Source organism: Mesoplodon densirostris, chromosome 15 (assembly GCF_025265405.1).
Source record: "Mesoplodon densirostris isolate mMesDen1 chromosome 15, mMesDen1 primary haplotype, whole genome shotgun sequence".
Taxonomy (NCBI): Eukaryota; Metazoa; Chordata; class Mammalia; order Artiodactyla; family Ziphiidae; genus Mesoplodon; species Mesoplodon densirostris.
Genome location: NC_082675.1, coordinates 5,894,217 through 5,912,584, shown reverse-complemented (window position 1 = coordinate 5,912,584; position 18,368 = coordinate 5,894,217). Strand labels below are relative to the sequence as shown.

The window sequence follows — 18,368 nt, the reverse complement described above, 5'->3', positions numbered from 1 at the left end:
CCCCAGAACCTGAGCAATGTTCCGCACCCTCCCCCGTGACGTCCGTTCTGCCTGCAAGGAGATGCCTGCTCGAGGCAGCTGAGGCTTGTTTTAACTGCCCGTCGATCCTGTCCCGCCCCTCGGAATAAAACCAGTGGTCCAGGGCACAAGGCCAGGCCACCTACCCCCTGCCTACCTCACCTACCTCCCTAATCCCCCCTTTCTCCTCCTGCAAGATGCCACACTTTTCCTGCCTCAGGGCCTTTGCACTCACTGGGTCCTCTGCCTGGGAGACTCTCCCTCCAGCTCTGCCTGACCAGTTCCTTCTTATCGCTGAGGTCGGAGCCCAGAGGATCCCTCCTCTGAGGAGCCTTCAGAGTCGGCTCCCTAAAAGCTGCCCTCTCTCCTGTCAGCCGCCTCCTGACCCCAGCTTACCGTCTGGAACCGTTGTTACCACCTGCAAGAACCACACTAATTTACTTGTGCACCGTCCCTCTCCCATGTGCACGTGACAGCTCTGGGGACCTCCTCTGTCCTGTTCACTGTGGCATCACCTAGAATGGTGACATTGTGATGGAAGGACCAAACAGACTGGAACTTGGTCACCGTCTGCCCTCCCCCGGGGCCCCCTCCTGTGGTGGCCGGAGCTGGCCCAGGCCGCACGAATGCTGCTCTTCTGGTAACTATTTCCTGATTCTTGGCAGCCGAGCTTGAAACGCCTGGATGGGAGGTCTGTCAGCCCCACACAGCCTCTCACCTCCTGGGGTCTGAGTGATTCACACTCACATTTTCCACATCCTCCTGGCCCTTTGGTGTGGTCCGCCCCAGACGGTGCCGACGGGGAGCTGGGTCTCCCCTGCCGCTGCATCACGGCCCGTGAGAAGGCCGTGTCGCTCGTATCCCAAAACAGCAGCCCAGCTTGCTGGGTCCCTGGGGCCTGGCCTTCCTGAGAACTGCGCCCCTCCCGGGATGTGTCTGGGAGACTGTGGGCCTAGACGAGCCTCCCATAGGTCTCTGCCCACTTAGCACAAAACTGGGCAGGGAATCAGGGACATCTGCTCGCTGGAGCCCTAAATCTGGACACAATCCCGCCCCCAGCGGGGCGGAAGCGGCCGCCTCCCGCAGGCCTGGGCGGCCCGGGAAAGTCCAACCGACCCCCAAGCTGGAGGCCCACCCGGCCGGGGTGGCCGTTTGGGGTAAGCACGCTCGCGCTCACCCAGCAGGCAGGGACAAGCTCAGCCCAAGCTGGGGCCTGCTATGCGGCCCCTCCGGAGATTTCACCGGCTCAGGGGCACGGCCAGGGTCTGGGAACCGGCACTGACTGCACGGTGGCTGCCCCACCCCCCGGGGACTGCACTTGGCCAGCCCTGGCCTGGAACGCCTTCCGGTCACGCTGTCCCCTGTGCAAGCTGCCTGAGGCGCGGGAGTCTCTGGAGTACAGAGCAACTGGGAACAAGGTCACCTGTCCCTCGGCAGGGAGCTGGGAGAGGAGGCGGGGGGAGGGGAGGGAAGATGAAGGAGGGTGGGTGCGGGGGACACAGACTGAGACGGGAGGGATGGGGGAAGGGGGCCTGCAGGAGAGATGGGGGGAAGGGGGCCTGCAGGCCAGAGGTCAGGGAGGGAGCAGGCCCCACCTCCCTGGACTTCCCCCCATGACCCCCCAGGAGCGGGAGGCTGGGCGCCCTGTCCTCGTGCCCATCTCCGTGGGAAGAGAAGACAATAGCCCATGTGGCCTCGAGGAGGAGACCCCAACCGGCGCAGCTCCCAGCCGGCCCCCTCCCCTCTGCGGCCGCATCACCCTGGGGGATGGAAGTAGGGGCACTCACCCTCGGGGACAGGCCCCCTCCGCAGCACGGCCCCCCCATCGCCAGGAGGGCCACGTGGACGCCCCCAGTCACTGCTGCAGAGCTGGGCCCTACTGCCTGGGCCGCACTGGCCTCACAGCCTCGGTTCCCCGACAGTTTGCATAGTCAAGCCGACTTCTGACCGCAGCATTCCTGGGCTCCAGCGCTGCAATTAGCTGGGATAATGTGGCCCCTCCATCCATGAATCATGAACTATAAACTGCTGTGCCGTCACCGGTGCTCCGCGCTGGCCCCCGGCTTGGCCGGTGATTCACCTCGAGGAGAGGACGCTGGGGCACCACCCACAAGCTCACCAGCCACTCAGAGCCGGATCCCGGGGGCTGGGGTCCAGGAGGTGAGGGCTGGGCCCCCTCCTGCCGAAGCCCAGGTGTGCGCGGCTGGCAGGGGCTACAATTCCTGCGTCTCCCTCTGTCAGAATACGGGGAAGCTTCTGGAAAGTGGGCGGCATCCTCTCTTAAACAAGAAGGGCATCCTGACACTCCAAATGGCCAACACGTGTCCCAGCCACGGCAGGGCCAGGCAGCAGTGCAGAGGACGCCAGGGCGGCCTTGCCCTCTCGGGTCATCGAGGGTCTGAGACCAGACACATCGGACGGCCGATGCTTTTCAAGCAGGAATTTTATATCCCCTTTCCTAACCATCCACGCTTTCGAAAGGCAACCACCGCAATGACGAACAAGGGGCTCGGCACAGGGTGTGGTGAGGCCGTGACGGGGCGTGTGTCACCTGAACACACGAGGTGACATCTTGCTGCCCGCTCTCTGCTTAAGCATCGGGGCAGGTCAGGACCACCGCAGAGTGTAGTTTGCAAATATTCAAACATGCAGGATTCGTCCCCAGGATGGACTGGCCAGGTCCCTTTCTAGAAGGGGCCTCAGCCGCTACGAACGCCCTCAGCCTCTACGGCCCCTGGGCTAGGACCTGGCCCTCTCTGCCCACCTGGGAAGGGCCATTCCAGCTCCGGAGCACCGCCCCCAGGGCTGCTCCAGGCTGCCGACGAGCCTCTGCCCCGCCTCGATTGCCCCCTCTGCCACTCTGTTCCCTTCCTTCCCTTTCCTTGGCAGGTGGGGACTCCCCAGTAAACACCCCGGAGGCCGAGGTTCTGAGGGGTCCAAGAGCAGCAGCAGCACTGCCAGGGCACTTGTTAGAAATGCAGATTCTCAAGCCCCACTGAGGGGCGCGACCCAGCAATCTGTGTTTTCACAAGTCCTCGTGGTGAAAGTTCAAGCACTTCAGCTGGACGCCAGCTCCATCTCAGGGTCCGTAACTCAGCCTGGGACACATCCCTCCTTGGACCCCAGGAGGGCACAGCCCAAGGACACTGGCCACGGCCAATCTGGAGTGGATGCTGGTATCGGGAGAAGGAAGAAGGCCTACGATCTGGGGAGAGTAACTTCCCACCGTGGGTTCCCCTCCTCCCCAGACTTGGGGGTTTGAGCCTGGAGCCCGAGACAGCCTCCCCTCATCACCATGGCGGGAATGACCGGGGGAGGGGTGCTGGTGGCAGGTGGGTAAGCCTCTGTCTCTGGCCCTGGGCCATGTCCAGCCAACTCAGGAAACGCACCTTCTACAAGGCGGCAGCCTGGAGAAGGGCCCCGCTCACTGACACCTCGGAAGTCCCACCTCACGTCTACCTCAGAGGCTCTTAATTGGGACGGGCTGTGAGATGCCCAGACAGCTGGGCTCGGCTGACACCCTCTCTCTAGCTTCCTGAAGGATCGTGGTCTCGTACGGCTCTGAAGGCGAAGCTTTACAGCCCTGGCATGCAGTAGGCACTCAATAATTGCCTGCTGGATGACCGCACGATATCGTGCATCCGACGCCTCTGTGGAGGTGAGTGGGGGTCAACCTTAGAGAAATGAAGCGGGAGGGGCCCACCCGAGGGGCATCTGTCGAGCTGACAAGCTGAGCGGTGCCACGTGGCCATCCTCAGCTACGGCGTGGCCGGAGCCACGGGAACCACGTGAGGATCACAGCCGGTCCCAAGGTTCTGAGCTGCCAGAGGTGGGCCAACAGAGCTGTCACCTGGGCGCCTGCTATGCCTCCGAGGCTGACTGCTCCCCACCCCATGGTGGATCGCTCCCCAGGCTCCTTCCCACCTGGCTCTTCTGGCTTCACAGAGCAGAGGGTCTCTGCCTGCCTCACGACCAACCACCATCTGCTCGCAGCATCAGCCCACGGGGGGCCGCCACCGCCGGTGCCCATCCATCCATCCACGGGTAGGTGCCCAAGCACATACACCCACACCCACTCCGTGCCAGGCTGGGGAACCCCTACCCGTCTCACTGGGAGATTTATCAGCAGGATCACAGGTTTTATCACATCAGGCCTGCTGCAGCAACTGCACCTTGAATTACCAAGAGGGGTTGCGGCGTCGGTGTGTCTGTCATTTATTTTGCTGTCACGGGGCAGAGGGAAGAGTTACGGCCACAAAGTCAACACTTGGGTTGACCCATTTATTCCATATTTATGAACAGGGCTGGCAGGCGGTGGTGAGGGCAGTGGATCTGCCTGGCACAGGAGTCCTTCCAGGGTTTGCACGTTAATTTCCGTCCCCGGCAGGGCCCGGGCCACATGGCACCTCTTTGCAGCCACAGCCGATGAGAGGGAGGGGAGAGCCCCAAAGATATGTCCCATCCCCAAGGAGACAGGGGCCTCGTGCCCTGCCTTCTTCTCTCCTTCTGCAAGAGGCAGGGCACAGAGGCATCCCTGCTCCATCCTGGGAGCCCCAGCCTGAGACGCCAGCTTGCGCAGACCGTTAAACCTCACCAGACAAGCCCCATGTCTCTCAGCATTGTGGATGCCACAGCTAACCCGGGACAGCTCAGATGAAAATAGGAAGCCAACGCGTCTCCTCTGCTATAAAACACTCCAGGGCCCCCAGTGCCCTGACCCTGGACTCTGTCCCAAGTCACATAATCCTCTCCCTACCTCTTCCCCCAGCCTTACCATACTCCAACCCAGAGGTCTTATACTGAGGGCCGAGGACAGATTTCGAGAGCAAATATGAGTTGTCCAACCTATCCGGTGCTTTGTTGTTATGGGTTCTTACGTGACCTAAGATTTAAAAATCAGGCAATTTCACATAATTCCCTATCTCCAGCTCATCATCAAAAATCAGATCTGGCAATACAGGGCCAGGTAGTCAAGAGTCAGCTGGAGCTGATATGAGGCACAAGCTCTCTAGTTAGCCCCAGGCCTCACCACTCCCTATTGCCTCCTATGGGTTCTCCATTCCTTCATTCATATAAGACCCTGGAAGGTATTGAGACCCCTGCTCCTAAGACTCTAAGGTACTGTGTACTCTCTCGTGTTCCCTCTGCCCAGGACACCCTCACCTCTGTCCTCATCCTCCCGAGAGGCTGTTCCTCAGCCTCATCTTTGGGGTCCCTTACTTGATGGAGCCTCTCAGACAGACCACCGACATGCTGACTTGGAACCACCTGTGTACACTGGTCTAGACAATGAGCACAGAGTCCCCTGGGTCAGCACACAAATGTCCGACGGGCAGATGAGTCAGCTAGCAAGGCATTAACACCGTGAAGTGGAACGCATGGCAGCCAGGACCAGGGGCAGGGGGGCACCAACAGCCCCCCATTCCCCAGGACTCACCTGGAGATACCCCCTCCCTAAATGACGTCAGCACCCAGTCCTTGCCTCCCTCCACACCAATGTGGCTCTCAGCACAGGGTGAGAATGGCCCAGTCTCTCCCCATCTGACTTAGAACGCTTTCATCTCCAGAGCCCCCAGCCCAGCCACCAGCAAGGCCCTCATGAGCCCACCCACAGGGCCCCCACGAAGGCGGGGAGTCAGGGGGGCCCTGGGAAGACGAGCAAGAGAACTGACACACAGGAGATGCTCAACAAATAGCTGACAACATTTTTAAAATCAATCCAGAGGCCTTTATCTCCCCCTTTATTTTGCCACAGTGCACGCCACGCCCTCCTTCCTGCCTCTTATGCCGGCACATTTATGCTCCCTGCCCTGGCATTTATTTGAGTTTCTGCATCTCAGTCTATAAAAATTCCTAAATGCGCTTCAATTTCTAACACGCCACAGCTAGGTCTTTACAACTGAATAGCGCCAAGCCAGTAGGCCTCGGTTTTACACATCTGTTAGATGGGCGAGCAGGCTGGCCAACGGTGGCTGCACAAAACTAGAGGAAAACCCTATCCACAAACCAAACGCAGCCACCCTTCAACGATCCAGGCCAACGACAACCAATGCTCAGTCTCAATCATCTTGGCCTGACGTGCAGAATGCAGTGAGGGGTTTACTCTCCCGTCAGCACATTTGCTTCCCTAATTATGTGTGGCTTAGCCAACAGAAAAGTGGGTCTGTACTCCTGAAGCACAGTTCCCAGAAAGCAAGGAGGAGACACGGGATGCAGGCTAGGAAGCTGCGTGGACCAACCCATCGTAGGCTATGGGGCTTGATCACAGAGTGATGGTTTCACAGGGGACATTGGGACCCCACAGGTAATGGCTGGACTTGATGCCCTCAGGGTCCGGCTCTCTCCAGCCTCGGGAAGGGAAGACGGTGGCCCTGGGGTAGGGGTGGGGGTCTGGGCTAGGAGACGCCAATGACAGGGAGCACCCACCTAAGAGAACCTCTGTGTCCTGTCCTCCCAGCACATGCTAATCCCGGCCTTGGTCCCTTAACCCTGTCCGGTCCCCCAGGCCAGAGGCCCCAGGGAAGGGCCTGCCTTAACCCCCTCCAGTCCGGCATCTAAGAGCAGTGCCCAGAGCCTTCTGCAGCTTCCGGCCCGCATCCCTCCTCCTGCAGCACAAGGCCACTCCCCCTTTCCCTCCATCTCCCCGACACCAAAACACTCGCGAGGCCCCTTTGAAATGTGTGCCACCGACCCCCTCCATCTTTAACATAATTTATGGAATTTTTTTTAAACGAATTCCCTTTTCCTCTAACTCAGAGGTCAGCAGACTTTTTCTATAAAGGACCAGATAGTGAATATGTCAGGCTTTGCAGTTTCTGTCAGGACAACTCAACTCTGCTGTTGTAACAGAAAAGCTGCCACAGTAATATGTCAATGAATGGGCATGGCCGGGTGCCAATAAAACTTTATTCACAAAAACAGGCGGCAGGCTGGACTCGCCCGCAAGCCATAGTTTGCCAAGTCCTGCTCTAACTTAAATCATCCTTCAGTCATATCCGAAGCACTGATGTCTGAAAAACGGCGCTCTGAAGTACTGGCTGTTTTTTTCTTTCACATATGCATTACGACAAAACACCAAAAATTCTTTCTAAATTTTAAACGTTAAGTTTGTAGACCAGCCCAAGGCATCCTGGAAGCCCAGCCCTTGCTCTGGGAATGCGACCCTAATCTACCACAGGGACGGTGGGTCACCAAGCCCGGAGTTCTAGAATTTTCCAGGCTGAGGGTGGAAGAGGCCATTTCTCCCAGGTCTCTTCTCTGCTGCTGGGATAGGAGGAACACCCCCAGAGAGGGTCTCCCAGCCGCCACGGAAGGGGCCCAAACTGAGGGACCCGCTGCTGAGAAACACGAGGAGATGTCACCGCACGCTGCCCCCGAGCATGCCGGGAACCCACCCAGAAGCCCACCCAGAAGCCCACCCCGCCCCCTCCTTACCTGGCCCTTGCCGCGGCGCCGGTAGCTGCGCCTCACCAGGCTCTTGTAGTTCTCATTCTTCTTGGTCAGGTAGTAATAGAGGACACACTCAGCCACCGTCTGCAGGATGGACAGAGAAAAGAACTCTTTGAGGCGTGTGCAGTGCAGGAGGTCAGAGCAGGAGGCCGGGAGCCAGAGGCCTGGGTTCCAATCCTACCTCCTCCAGGTACCGACTGGGTGACCCTGGCCAGCTTACCTAACCTCTCTGGGCCTCGGTTTTCTCACCTGTGTAGTAGGGGTACTAACACCACATATTTCACAGGGTTGTCATGAAGACAAAGTAAGTTAATACACATACGTGTAAAGGACTTAGGACCACAGATCACACCCTGCAGAGGTGTTAACCTCTTCGTGTTGTGGCTGGTGCTACCGGAAGTCGTAAGGATGAAGCTGTCACCTGCCATGCCAGCCCCAGGGGAACAACGCCTCCAGCTCCCCAGCTCGGGTCCGTTCGCTCACCCTAGCTTCCTCCTCCCTAACATTCAGGGCCCTGAGTGACCTCTTCCAAGCTTCGTGCATCCAGCCTAATGTCGCCACGCAACTCTTCGTCTCTTGGGACCTTTATGTCTTTTCTCTGCTTCGGTCTTTGCCCCGCGGACCGGGGTCTGAATCCTGGCACCACCACTTGCTGAGCAAACGACTGGCGCTCTCGGAACCCCACCCCCTCCTCGTCCAAATGGGACCAGTAAGAGGGCATCGTCCTCAGAGAGCAGCTGAAGGACAGAACACGACGCTGCCGCCACCTGCGGCCACGGGGCCCGGTCCAGGTGACAGCTCGCCAATGCCAGCAGCTGTGACTGAGATGAGGTGAAATGTTTCTGTGATGCTCGGTGCTGGTGCCAAGCCCGAAACTGGCCTCTGAGGGGCAATCGTGAGGGCTGCTGGGCGCAGAGGACGGCTGGGCCTCAAACCCCTGCGTCCTCATCCACTTCCTAGAATGGACTGTGAACAGAGGCTGCTCCCAAGTTCAACCTGACCACAAGCATGGCCCGCAAAATAGTTAAGAAAAACATTTTATAATCAGATGCCAATATCTGCAAACGGGGGGATGTGGGTGTCTGACTTCCCCTTGAACAATTCAGGAGAGTGCCTTCCCATGCTGGGTGACCACGGGCTGGCCCTAAGCATCACTTGCCCCTGCAGACAGGCATGGGCTGGCCAGTCCACCGAGCTCCCACCCTGCTATTGACCTCACTCACCACCAGGACACGCCAATCCCCAAAGGCACAGCTTCAGACCCTTCTGGAAGCTCTATTTAAGTCTCAGCTTGGGCTGCCTCTTAGCCAAAGAACACCGTAAAGTTTATTCTCCAGCGTAGAGACCTCTGATTCCCTCATTCAAACAGTGCTGCTCAACTGCCAATTCCTGAAACCCCTCTGCTTCTGTCTCCGGGAAGCCCCAACCTAGAGCCTCCTGGGTTGTCCACACCCCTGGTAAGAAGCTTTCACTAACACAGAGGAGAGGCTATTTATAGGGCTTGCTTCTCCACACTGGTTTTTCAGGCCGGGAGAGATTTCGCTTCCCCACGCCGACCCATCTCCCTCCTTCTATGGGTATCGGCTCATTGAGGGCAGATGCTGAGAACAACTGTTACCCTTTAAAATACCCGCCTGGATCCGGTTCCGACCGCCCTCCCGCAGTGAGGAAGCATGTGGCCTCCAGTAGCATGGTATTTGCAAAGTTGGGAGTGGGCAGACACCCGGTCTGAGAGACGAGATTCGTCGAAACGCTGCTTTAAACACCCAGAACAGCAGCCCCAGAAAGTAAACCTTTTCAGGAAGCTTGTCTGGCTCCGCCCTGAGGATGCTGGGGTCCAGCGGGCGACTCTGACACAGGGCCACGTCCAGCCCCCCAAACCAGCTCCCTCCTACCTGCGGCTGCTGCGGCCACTGCCCAGCCTAGCCTCGTGGGTACACAAAAGGGGGCTTTGCTGTTTCCTGGGACGCTTTGTGTCCACCTGCCAACAGGGAGCCCGAGCAGAAAGAGGCACCGCTCCAGGCTGGGTTTGGGGGCAAGGTGGAGCTCAAGCCTCAGTTCTACGTAAACGTTAATCCAAAGGGGATGAGGATAAACCACACGCCAGCCACACGCCTGGCTTCACATCATGGGTGTCAGCGTACAGTGACCGTCAGAGGGACCTAGAAAGGTCACTCCATCCAGCGCCCTGGAAGATCGCCACTCTTGCCTATGAAGCCTTAATTAGGATGCCAGGCATAGCATGGCTTCCAGAACCCATGTCCAGTCTGCCAGGACACTTGCTGCCACGTCTGAGGAGCTGGTGCACACAGCTCTCCTGGGGTTTCCCAGCCGGGAGCTCCGCCCTGGGAGAAGGGGGCGGGGCCTGTGGTTGCTTCTCCCAGGAGGGAGGAAGGAGGGAAGTGCCGTCAGACACAGCAAGGAGAGCAAGGGGCCAGCAGGCAGGGGCCTCGTGGGTGGGCAGGGAGGGTCCTTCGGCCCAGCCCAAGCGGCTGCCCCCAGGAGTGGCCGCCAGGGGGGAACGGGGGGCGGGGGGCGCTGGGCCGGCGGGCAGACTCACCTTCCGCTCCAGGAAAGATGCGATCAGGCCGAAGTTCTTGGGGTGCTGCATGAATCTGCGGGGAGAGAAGGGCGGGCCTGAGACCCGGCCGAGGGGGGCTGCCCAGCTGGGCGGCCGCCGAGCTCCCGGGCGCCTGCCATCTCCGCTGGCCCGGCACCGCCCCGCTCGGAGCAATTAAGCCCAGGGGGGTGTGGGAAGGGCCGGCAGGCGGGACGGAGGGCTAAGAGAGGGCGTTCCTTGGAGTGAGTCACTGGTTTTAGCGCCTTTGAAAATACATTTGTTTGTCCTGCTGGAGGCGGATTCCAGGAAAAATGAGGACACGACATGCAGCCCCTCGGTGGGGCTCCCCCCCTTTTAAACTCTGCCTTTGTTTCTGTCTCCGGCTGGGCCTGGGAAGCTGGGCCTCGCCCGGCCCACGCGGGGCCGCCACGGGCGAGGTCACGGGGCAGGACCCTGAGAGGTGAGAGCAGAGGCTTCGAGTGCCCGCCAGGAGGCAGGCAGGAGGCAAGCCGGCCCGGGAGGCGGAGGGAAGGGACCCAAGCTGGAGGGGTGGCGGGGAGCTGGCACCGCACCAACTGGCTTCCTGCGAAACAGGGAGAATTACTGGGAAAGAGACGGGCCAGACCGAAATGTCAGGGCCACAGGAGCAGGCGGACAGCGGGGGCGGAGATGTGGGTCACGGCTGCTGGGGCCCCGGGGATGCTGGGTGGAGCCTCGGCCCGCCCGTCCCCAAGACGCACCACCGCCCCGCGGCCTCCCTGGGGAGAGGAGAGGCTGCTGGGGACGCAGGGGCCCCGGGGTCCCCCCACCCCCCCGCCGCCGCCGCCGCCGGAGGGAGCCTGGGCCAGCGCTGGCGATCGTCCTGCCCAGCCCTCCAGATGGCTGGGCAGGAGGCCAGTGGGTCCCTCCCCTGCTCCCCAACCAGACACTGGAGAAGCCAGAGTGGCCTCTTCTCTTTTCCCAGAGGAAGCCGCGAGTCAGAGGCAGCCTTCCCAGCCTGGGATCCTGCCTCGGGCAGTTCGCAAAGCTGGAGGCGGCCTAACGCCCTGATTTTCCAGACAGACAGTCTTCCCTTCTCCTCCCTCTCCCTGCCCCAGTGACACTTCCTTCCCCACAGATCCCTTCCCTGGGGTTTCCCCACGCAGAGATGGGGCCCCAGGAGACCAAGAAGCACACGTGGGAATCTCTTAGGTCACCTGTTCCACCTCCCTCCAACCTACACCTGGGTCCCCTGCCATGTTTCCTGAGAGTTTATTCTGACACTGGGTACCTCCAGACGGCTAAGCGAGGAGGCACTGAAGCTACACCCATTTTACAGACGTGGAGACTGAAGCTCAGGGAGGGGAAATGGTTGCTCGAAGTCACAAAAACAGTAAGTGATGGAACTCTCCGCCACCGGCACGTGATTCTCCGAGGCCCTGAGCGCTATCGGTTCCGCTGAAAACGAGAGGTCACCCAGGACCTTGAAAGACTCAAGGTGCCAAACTGGGTCTCAGCAGACATCAGCCCAGCCTGGGCCCCCCATTCTGCAGCTACTGGACAAACAGTGTGAAATCCTTAGGTCGGAACAGCAACATGAAAAATCCAGAAAGGCCAAAACACAGAAAGCGTTCCCAGAAACCTCTTTTTTTTTTTTTTTAAAGAAAGCATAAATAAATAAAATATCAAACACACCAGGGGGAATTTAAATACCTAATGCAACAGTAATTTTTAGCATCCATGACCGTCCTACAGTCACTTCACTGGTTTTTAAATTGTACAACACCAGATACGGGACGACTTGATTTGACGTCTGTTGACCGTGAGGACCTAGAAATGAGCCGCTAACTACCTGCGTTTCCTGTCTCTGAGCAGTAAACCCCAACACACGGCAGGAATTGCTCCCCAAAGCGCTATTTCCTGTGGAAGGTCGCTGCATCTGTGTTAGGCGTTCGAAGGTGCACTACACCGTCCCTCTGTTTTCATGTATGTTTTAGAATTTCCATAATCAAAAGCCATCTAAACAAACAAACAAAAACTTTCCACACAAGACCCTCTTCAGTCGCTCCTCCTGCATTTCCAAGTCCTGGTGTCTGCCCTGGCTGATGCACCCCAGCCTTGCCCACGACCCAGAGCCATCCCCATGCCTGAAGCCCAGTCTAGCACTTTGGGGCCACCCAGCTCTGCAAAGGGCAGAGACAGCCCCAGCCCCTGCGGCCTGGTCCCGCAGTGGGTGGCTGGAGAACGTGGGACACCTCTTTTGAAGAAACTCTGAGGCCTTCTCGGGAGGCGGAGGTGAACGTGGACGCCCCGCAGCTGAGTCCCCCACGCCCTCCTGGCTGAGTGCTGAGGCCTCCGCCTTAGTTTCCCACCCTCTTGCCTTATGGGGGTCCTGGGTCCTGAGGAGGCGCTCTGTGCCCAGGATGTGGTTCCCTGGGACACACATTTTGAGTCTGGTGGGGGAAAGGAGCGCTTTCTCCATCTGGTTCCTTACTCGTCTCCCCAAAACAGACATTTTGCTCTTTCATTTTAGAAGAAGCCCCAAGCTTAACCTCTTAGCATCCAGTTCCTGCCTCTGCTTTCCAAAGACCCCCCACCCTGCTCCTTGGCTCTATACGCCCCTCTCCCCCGACAAGCCTCTCCATTGCAGCTGAGCCCCTGCCCCGAAGCTGCGGGAGTCTGAATCCTGCCTCCACCATTTGCAAGCTGTGTGACCTTTGTTAAGTGTCTTAACCTCTCTGAGCCTCTGTTTCCTCATGTGTGTGATGGGGATGGCCTGTTAACGCTGTTATGAGGGATTAGAGAGACAAATGCACAAACCCCAGAAAACATCTGTCCAGTGTCTGTGATGAAGGATGTGCTCCACAAATAGCCACCTTCCAAGTAAAATGAAAGCCGAAAAGTCACCGGCCAGCCACATAACCCTGCCCGAGGCTTCAGCCCAGCCTCGAAGGTCCTCCTGCCTTGTTCTTCTGATACACACTGCCCCATTTCACATAAAACTGCCTTGACACTTTGTACTGGTTTGAATAGTGGCCCCCCAAATATCATGTCTTCCCAGCACCTCAGAAGGCGACCTTATTTGGAAATGAGTCCTTTGCGGATATAATTAGTTAAGATGAGGTCATGCTGGAGTAGGGTGGGCCCTGAATCCAATGTGACTGGTGAATTTATAGGAAAAGGAGAAGACACAGAGAGACACACAGGAAACAAGACCCCGTGAAGACACACTGAGACAGTGAGATCCATCTCCAGGCCGAGGGATGACAAAGATCGCCGGCCACCAGTAGGTGCCAGCCAGGTGCGAGACCTGGGACAGACTCTCCCCTGGAGCCTTCAGAAGGAACCACCCCAGACCACACCTTGATCTTGGACTTCCAGCCCCCAGAACTGTGTGAGGATAGATTCTTGTTGTTTAAAATCACACGGCTGGTGGCCATTTGTCGCGGCAGCCCTAGGAAGCCAGCACAAGCCTCAACAGGGCAGGTTTCTCAGGACAGGGGAGGGTGGCCCGGCCAGGCCCGCCCCCCAGTGACGGGGACTCACTTCTCCCGGAAGGTCTCCTTCTCCTGCTCGCTCCACATGTTCATGACCTGACGGTCTTTGTACACCTTCATGGGGTCGTCCATGAGCCCGTTCATGTTGATGAACTTGATTCGCTGCTGGTCGGCGTCGTACAGCATCGGTGGAATCACGGCCAGCTGGCGCATCTGCTTCTCCAGGTTCTGGAGGGAGATGGAGACGGCAGAGGGCTCCGGTTGGAAAGCACAGGACAAGGGGGACAGGGTGGGGAGGGGGAGGGGTGCCTGCGCCCGCACAGGGGACCCAGGTGAGGAGCCGAGGGTAGGGATGCTCCGGGCAAGACAGGAAAGATGCAAAACCAGAGAGAGAGCGAATGACGAGTTAAAAAAAATAATAACAGCCCGTGCAGGGGGAGGGAGAATTTAAAGGCGGCCCCAGAGAGGTTTATGGTGGGCAGGGCTGTTAAATTAAATGCAGAGAGCGGCAGCCACCTTATCTGCAGAAAGAGGGGAGCAATGAATCTTCCGTTTGGAAATGCAAGTGCCATAAAATACCGCAAGAAAGATGTGCAGCCCAGCTGGGCCGGACTAGCTCAGGAGACGGGGCCTGGCCCTCCAGCTTCAGAGGGCACGCGGGGTGGGGCGGGGGGCTGCCTTGCTCTGGGGGGGCCCGGTGAGGCTGCAGAACCATCTCCTCGCCCGCCACCCCCCCCCGAGCCCTGGATCCAGCTCCTTCCAGCGCGCCCACTGGGGACCAAGCCTGCCCAGCCCCGTGCTCAGCAGGAGTCGGGCGGGCGTGCTCCTAATGCATCAGGATGGCTATTAAGAGGCTCTGAGCCGCCACTCCGCTGGACTCATTTCCCCAAATCTCTGCAGCCAGCCCATTACTGGCGATTAATTACCCATCTCCGGAGGCAGGCAAGGGTCCAGCCCGGCCAAGGTCAGCCGGTTCAAAGGCTCCGCTGCCCAACCTCCCACATCCAAGCTCTCCATTCAGCGCTGGGGATTCCCAACAGGAGCAGGGGAACGCAGCGGGGGCAGGGCCCCCCCCAGAGGCCTGACCCTCCCCCGGCACTCGGGCAGCCCTCCAGCACCTTCACCTCGCCGACCTCCTCGGCTGCCCGAGATACACAGCACTGGCAGAGCCCAGGCAGGGTTCCTCCTGGCAGGAGCCCCACCCCTGCTCTGCTGCCCCTCCCCAACCGGGCAGGAGCGCTGACGACCGCAAGCTCCCCCCAGATGGACAGCATCGTTCCTCCCGCCCAGTCCCCTCCTCCCCACCCTCCCAGGGAACCTCAGGTCAGCCGGGGCTGGGTGAGGTGAAGTTTCTGCCCTGAATTCCCTTTCCAACCATCACCCGCGAAAGCTGTTCCCTCAGCATCCCTGGGGACGCTGGTGGCTGCATTCTTGTGCTGCCAGGACCTGGGGAAGTGGGCCTCCGGGATGAGGGCCGGGGTGGGTGGGAGGGGGACACTGAACCAGCTGGGATGCCAGGTGCCCTGCCTGCACCAGGCAGGGAACACACGGGAAAGGGCCGCCCTCCTCTTGTTCCCATGTGCCCCTGTGGGACGTGCATGTGGCCACAGCATCGGTGGGACGGGAGCTCGAGCGAACCCACAGGCGTGAAGACAAAGGCTTTCCAAGTTCTGCTTGTCGGCAGACTGACGGGTGTTCAAAACAGGGACATAGCACGTGAAGTTTTAAAACGAAGGCTCTTTTTTAACGGCCAGAGAGTCTGAACTACCTGCATCAGACTCACGTGAACAGCCTGGTGAAAATGCAGATTCCTGAGTTCTGCCCCAGACTGGCTAAATCAGAACCGCTGGGGCAGGGCCCTAGGAAACTGCACTTCAAGCCAGACTCCCCCTCGCCAGGACTCTTCAGTCAGTCCGCAGTGAGAATCAGTGGCCTAAGCAGTGCTACCCAATAGAATGTTCTGCCACGATGCAGGTGTTTACTGCCTGCTCTGTCCAACACGGGGCCACTAACCACATGTGGCTCTGAGCAACTGACGTGGGACAGAGGAAGTGAATGTTTCACTTTATTTTATTTGTGTGAATTTCCACTTCCATAGCCACGTGCAGCTAGAGCTGACTGCGCTGAGCTGGAGCCGCCATACCTCCCATCTGGACAAAAGTTCTGTCTGGACACAAGGCCCCGGGGAGGAGGAATGTGCCCCCTCCTTTTGTGAGGCTCCCTCTTGTCTACTGTAATGTTGGGAACATGCAGGGTGGGGCGGGGGACTGGCACATGAGATGCTTGACCTACAAGACTTGGGAGGGGACAAGCCAGCACCAGCCCTGCCCCAGGAGCAAACGCCTCCTCTTTCTGCTTCCTGGTCATCTCTGGGCTCTGGTGACCACAGCCAGGGTCACCTGGCTGATAGAAGGTCCCCGGCTTGGTGAACAGCTGGTGAGATGGGAATCCCCCTCTGCCCCCAGTTCTGGGCACAGGGAGGCTGACCTAGAAACCACAGCTCTCAGGCACTCGTGCCCTCTGGCTTCTGGTCAGACTCAACCAATGGGAAGCACTGAAAGTAGATGGGGGCGGGGGGCGGGAGCGAGAGGCGGGGGTACTTATCCCCTGTTTCCTCCCCGCCGTGGCATCATGGATGGGGCCCTTCCTCGCCGTGTCCTACCAGGGGGCCTCCTCTCCTCCACAGCCCCAGGAAGGCCCCTCTCCCGCTTGTCCTTCAGGCTGGGGACGGGCAGTGTCTACTCCCCTGGTGCCCCACTATCCCACCTGGGCTCTGCCCACACTGCAGTAACAAGCCCCTTGATTTCAAGCATCCAGGTGAATTCTGCTTCCTGCTGGGAGCTTCTCCACGCGCAGGGGACACAGCGGGTGGAGCTGAGGTCAGGGTCAAGGCCATGGACTTACCTCCTGCTCCGAGAGGCCATCGATGATCTCGGACACCTCGTGCTCACTGCGGGCGGCTGACATGGAGAGCCCGCTGCCCCGCTGGCCCACCCTGCTGGAGACCAAAGGGACACGCTCAGGACCGGCCCCTCGGCAGCCAGGGACACGCGGCCGGCACAGCAGCACAGACCCGAGCCCGCAGGTTCCCCAGAAGCGGCATGTGGGCAGTGAGGAGGGGCCAGGCCTCACACCCACACAGACAGCCCCAAGCCCAGGGGTCCAAGGGAGGGCATGGAGCCCCCAGACTCACCCAGAAATGCCAGAACCCTTTTTCTCTCCTAAGATGCCCACCAAAAGAGCAGATCCCCATACAAATCCCAGCCCTGCCTTTTCGGACCTGTCCCTCAATGTCCTCCCCTGTACCACGGGAATGAGGTGGCACGTGGCTCCCAGGACTAGAGGAGGCATTCGGTGAGATACGCACCGTGAGTGTCCAGTAAAGAGTGAGATCCAGCATCCCTGCTCACGGCCCACCACCTTATCTGTATGACAACAGATGTCACAGCCGCATGTCACCAAGCACCTACTCTGCGCTGGGCACTCCTACGCAGGATCCCACCCTGTCCTCACAGCCGCCACCTGAGACCAGCATCCTTCTCCTTTGATCCACACCAGGGATCTCAAACTCAGCTGCCTTCAGGGGCCGCATAAATGAACGAAGCTGGGAGATACCAGCCTGTGGCCCACCGGAAGGAGAACTCACTCCACCAAAATGGATTTAAGCTTCTTTCAATTAAGTATTAAGGCCGGGCAGGCACCAAGTGACACATCCAAGGGCTTGATGCGGCCCCCGGGCTGCCAGTTTGAGACGCTGCTGTGGTTTCTGTTTCACGCCGGCCAGGGTGCCTCTGCGGACAGTGCCTCGAGCTGACCCAGGCCCTGGGAGTCAGGAAAGGAAGGAGGGAGGGGGGAGGGGGGAGGGGGAGGGAGGGGGAGGGGAGGGAGGGAGGGAGGGGGAGGGAGGGAGGGAGGGAGGGGGACGGGGAGGGGGAGGGGACAGGGAGGGGGAGGGGGAGGGAGGGGGAGGGGAGGGAGGGAGGGGGAGGGGGAGGGGTTCCCCCACGCCCCGCACCGGGCCCAGCCCCCTGCCGCTCACCTCTGCATGCGCTCCTGCAGCTCCCGCTGCTTGCGGATCTCAGGGAACTGCTTCTCGTAGTACTCGCGCACCTTGCTCTCCTTGGCCCGCCGCCGGGGGTTGTTCTCAATGCGCTCCACCTTCTTCTCCCAGGCCTCCATGAGCTGGTCATAGCGCTGGCAGAACTTCTGCTCCTGCGGGGGTGGGGGGGGCCCTGCGACAGCCGTTCCTCCCGCATCCGACACCCAGCCCCTCCCCGGCTCCCCGCTCTGCCGTGTGCCCGGGCACACGTGGGCAGACACGCGATCACACGCGGGCACGTGGGCAGACACGTGATCACGCAGAGACCTGAGCAGACCCAGGCAGACCCGGGCCCCTGAAGAAAACCCACAGGCTGCCCTAAGGACCCGGCCGCCTCGCTCCCTGGGGAATGGGCCACCCCCTGCCGGCCTCCCTCCAGAAAGGCCTCGTGCTTCCAGCCACATGGGGCTGTGGAGTTTAAATCAGGTAACATTAAGTGACGTGTAAATTCAGGTCTCTGGTCCCTATGCCACATTTCTAATGCTAGTAGCCACGTGAGGCCAGGGCTACTACCCATAGTGGGCAGTGCCCACAGACCATTTCATTCATTGTCAGCTGCGTCGGACGGGGCAGCTCTGGGCCGTCCATCAGGCCCGGGACAGCTGCGTGGAAAGCATTCTCTTTCTGAATAGTCCCCCATCCCCCGGCCTCAGGCCAGCCATGCTCCCCACACCCAAGGACTGGGTGTGAAGACTCAAGCTGCCGCCCATCCAAGACAAGGAAGTCCCTCTCCAAGTCTAACCACAGTGCTTCCTGCTGTATGCCC

At 59.5% G+C, this 18,368-nt stretch overlaps 1 protein-coding gene across 25 annotated transcripts in view; it reads right to left on the bottom strand.

Moving 5' to 3' along the window:
• The window catches only part of NCOR2 (nuclear receptor corepressor 2), a 225,059-nt gene that overhangs the window by 80,424 nt on the left and 126,267 nt on the right, over positions 1–18,368 (bottom strand). For 16 of the 25 annotated variants that reach the window (XM_060118197.1, XM_060118203.1, XM_060118202.1 and 13 more), the window contains 5 exons: positions 17,543–17,715; positions 16,408–16,501; positions 13,553–13,731; positions 10,028–10,082; positions 7,454–7,551 (listed from right to left, as the gene is read on the bottom strand). In XM_060118197.1, coding sequence (XP_059974180.1) covers positions 7,454–7,551; positions 10,028–10,082; positions 13,553–13,731; positions 16,408–16,501; positions 17,543–17,715 — 599 coding nt within the window. Of the gene's footprint in view, positions 1–1,805; positions 1,991–7,452; positions 7,552–10,027; positions 10,083–13,552; positions 13,732–16,407; positions 16,502–17,542; positions 17,716–18,368 lie in introns of those variants that run through there. The other 9 variants (XM_060118201.1, XM_060118204.1, XM_060118211.1 and 6 more) reach the window with 4 other exon arrangements.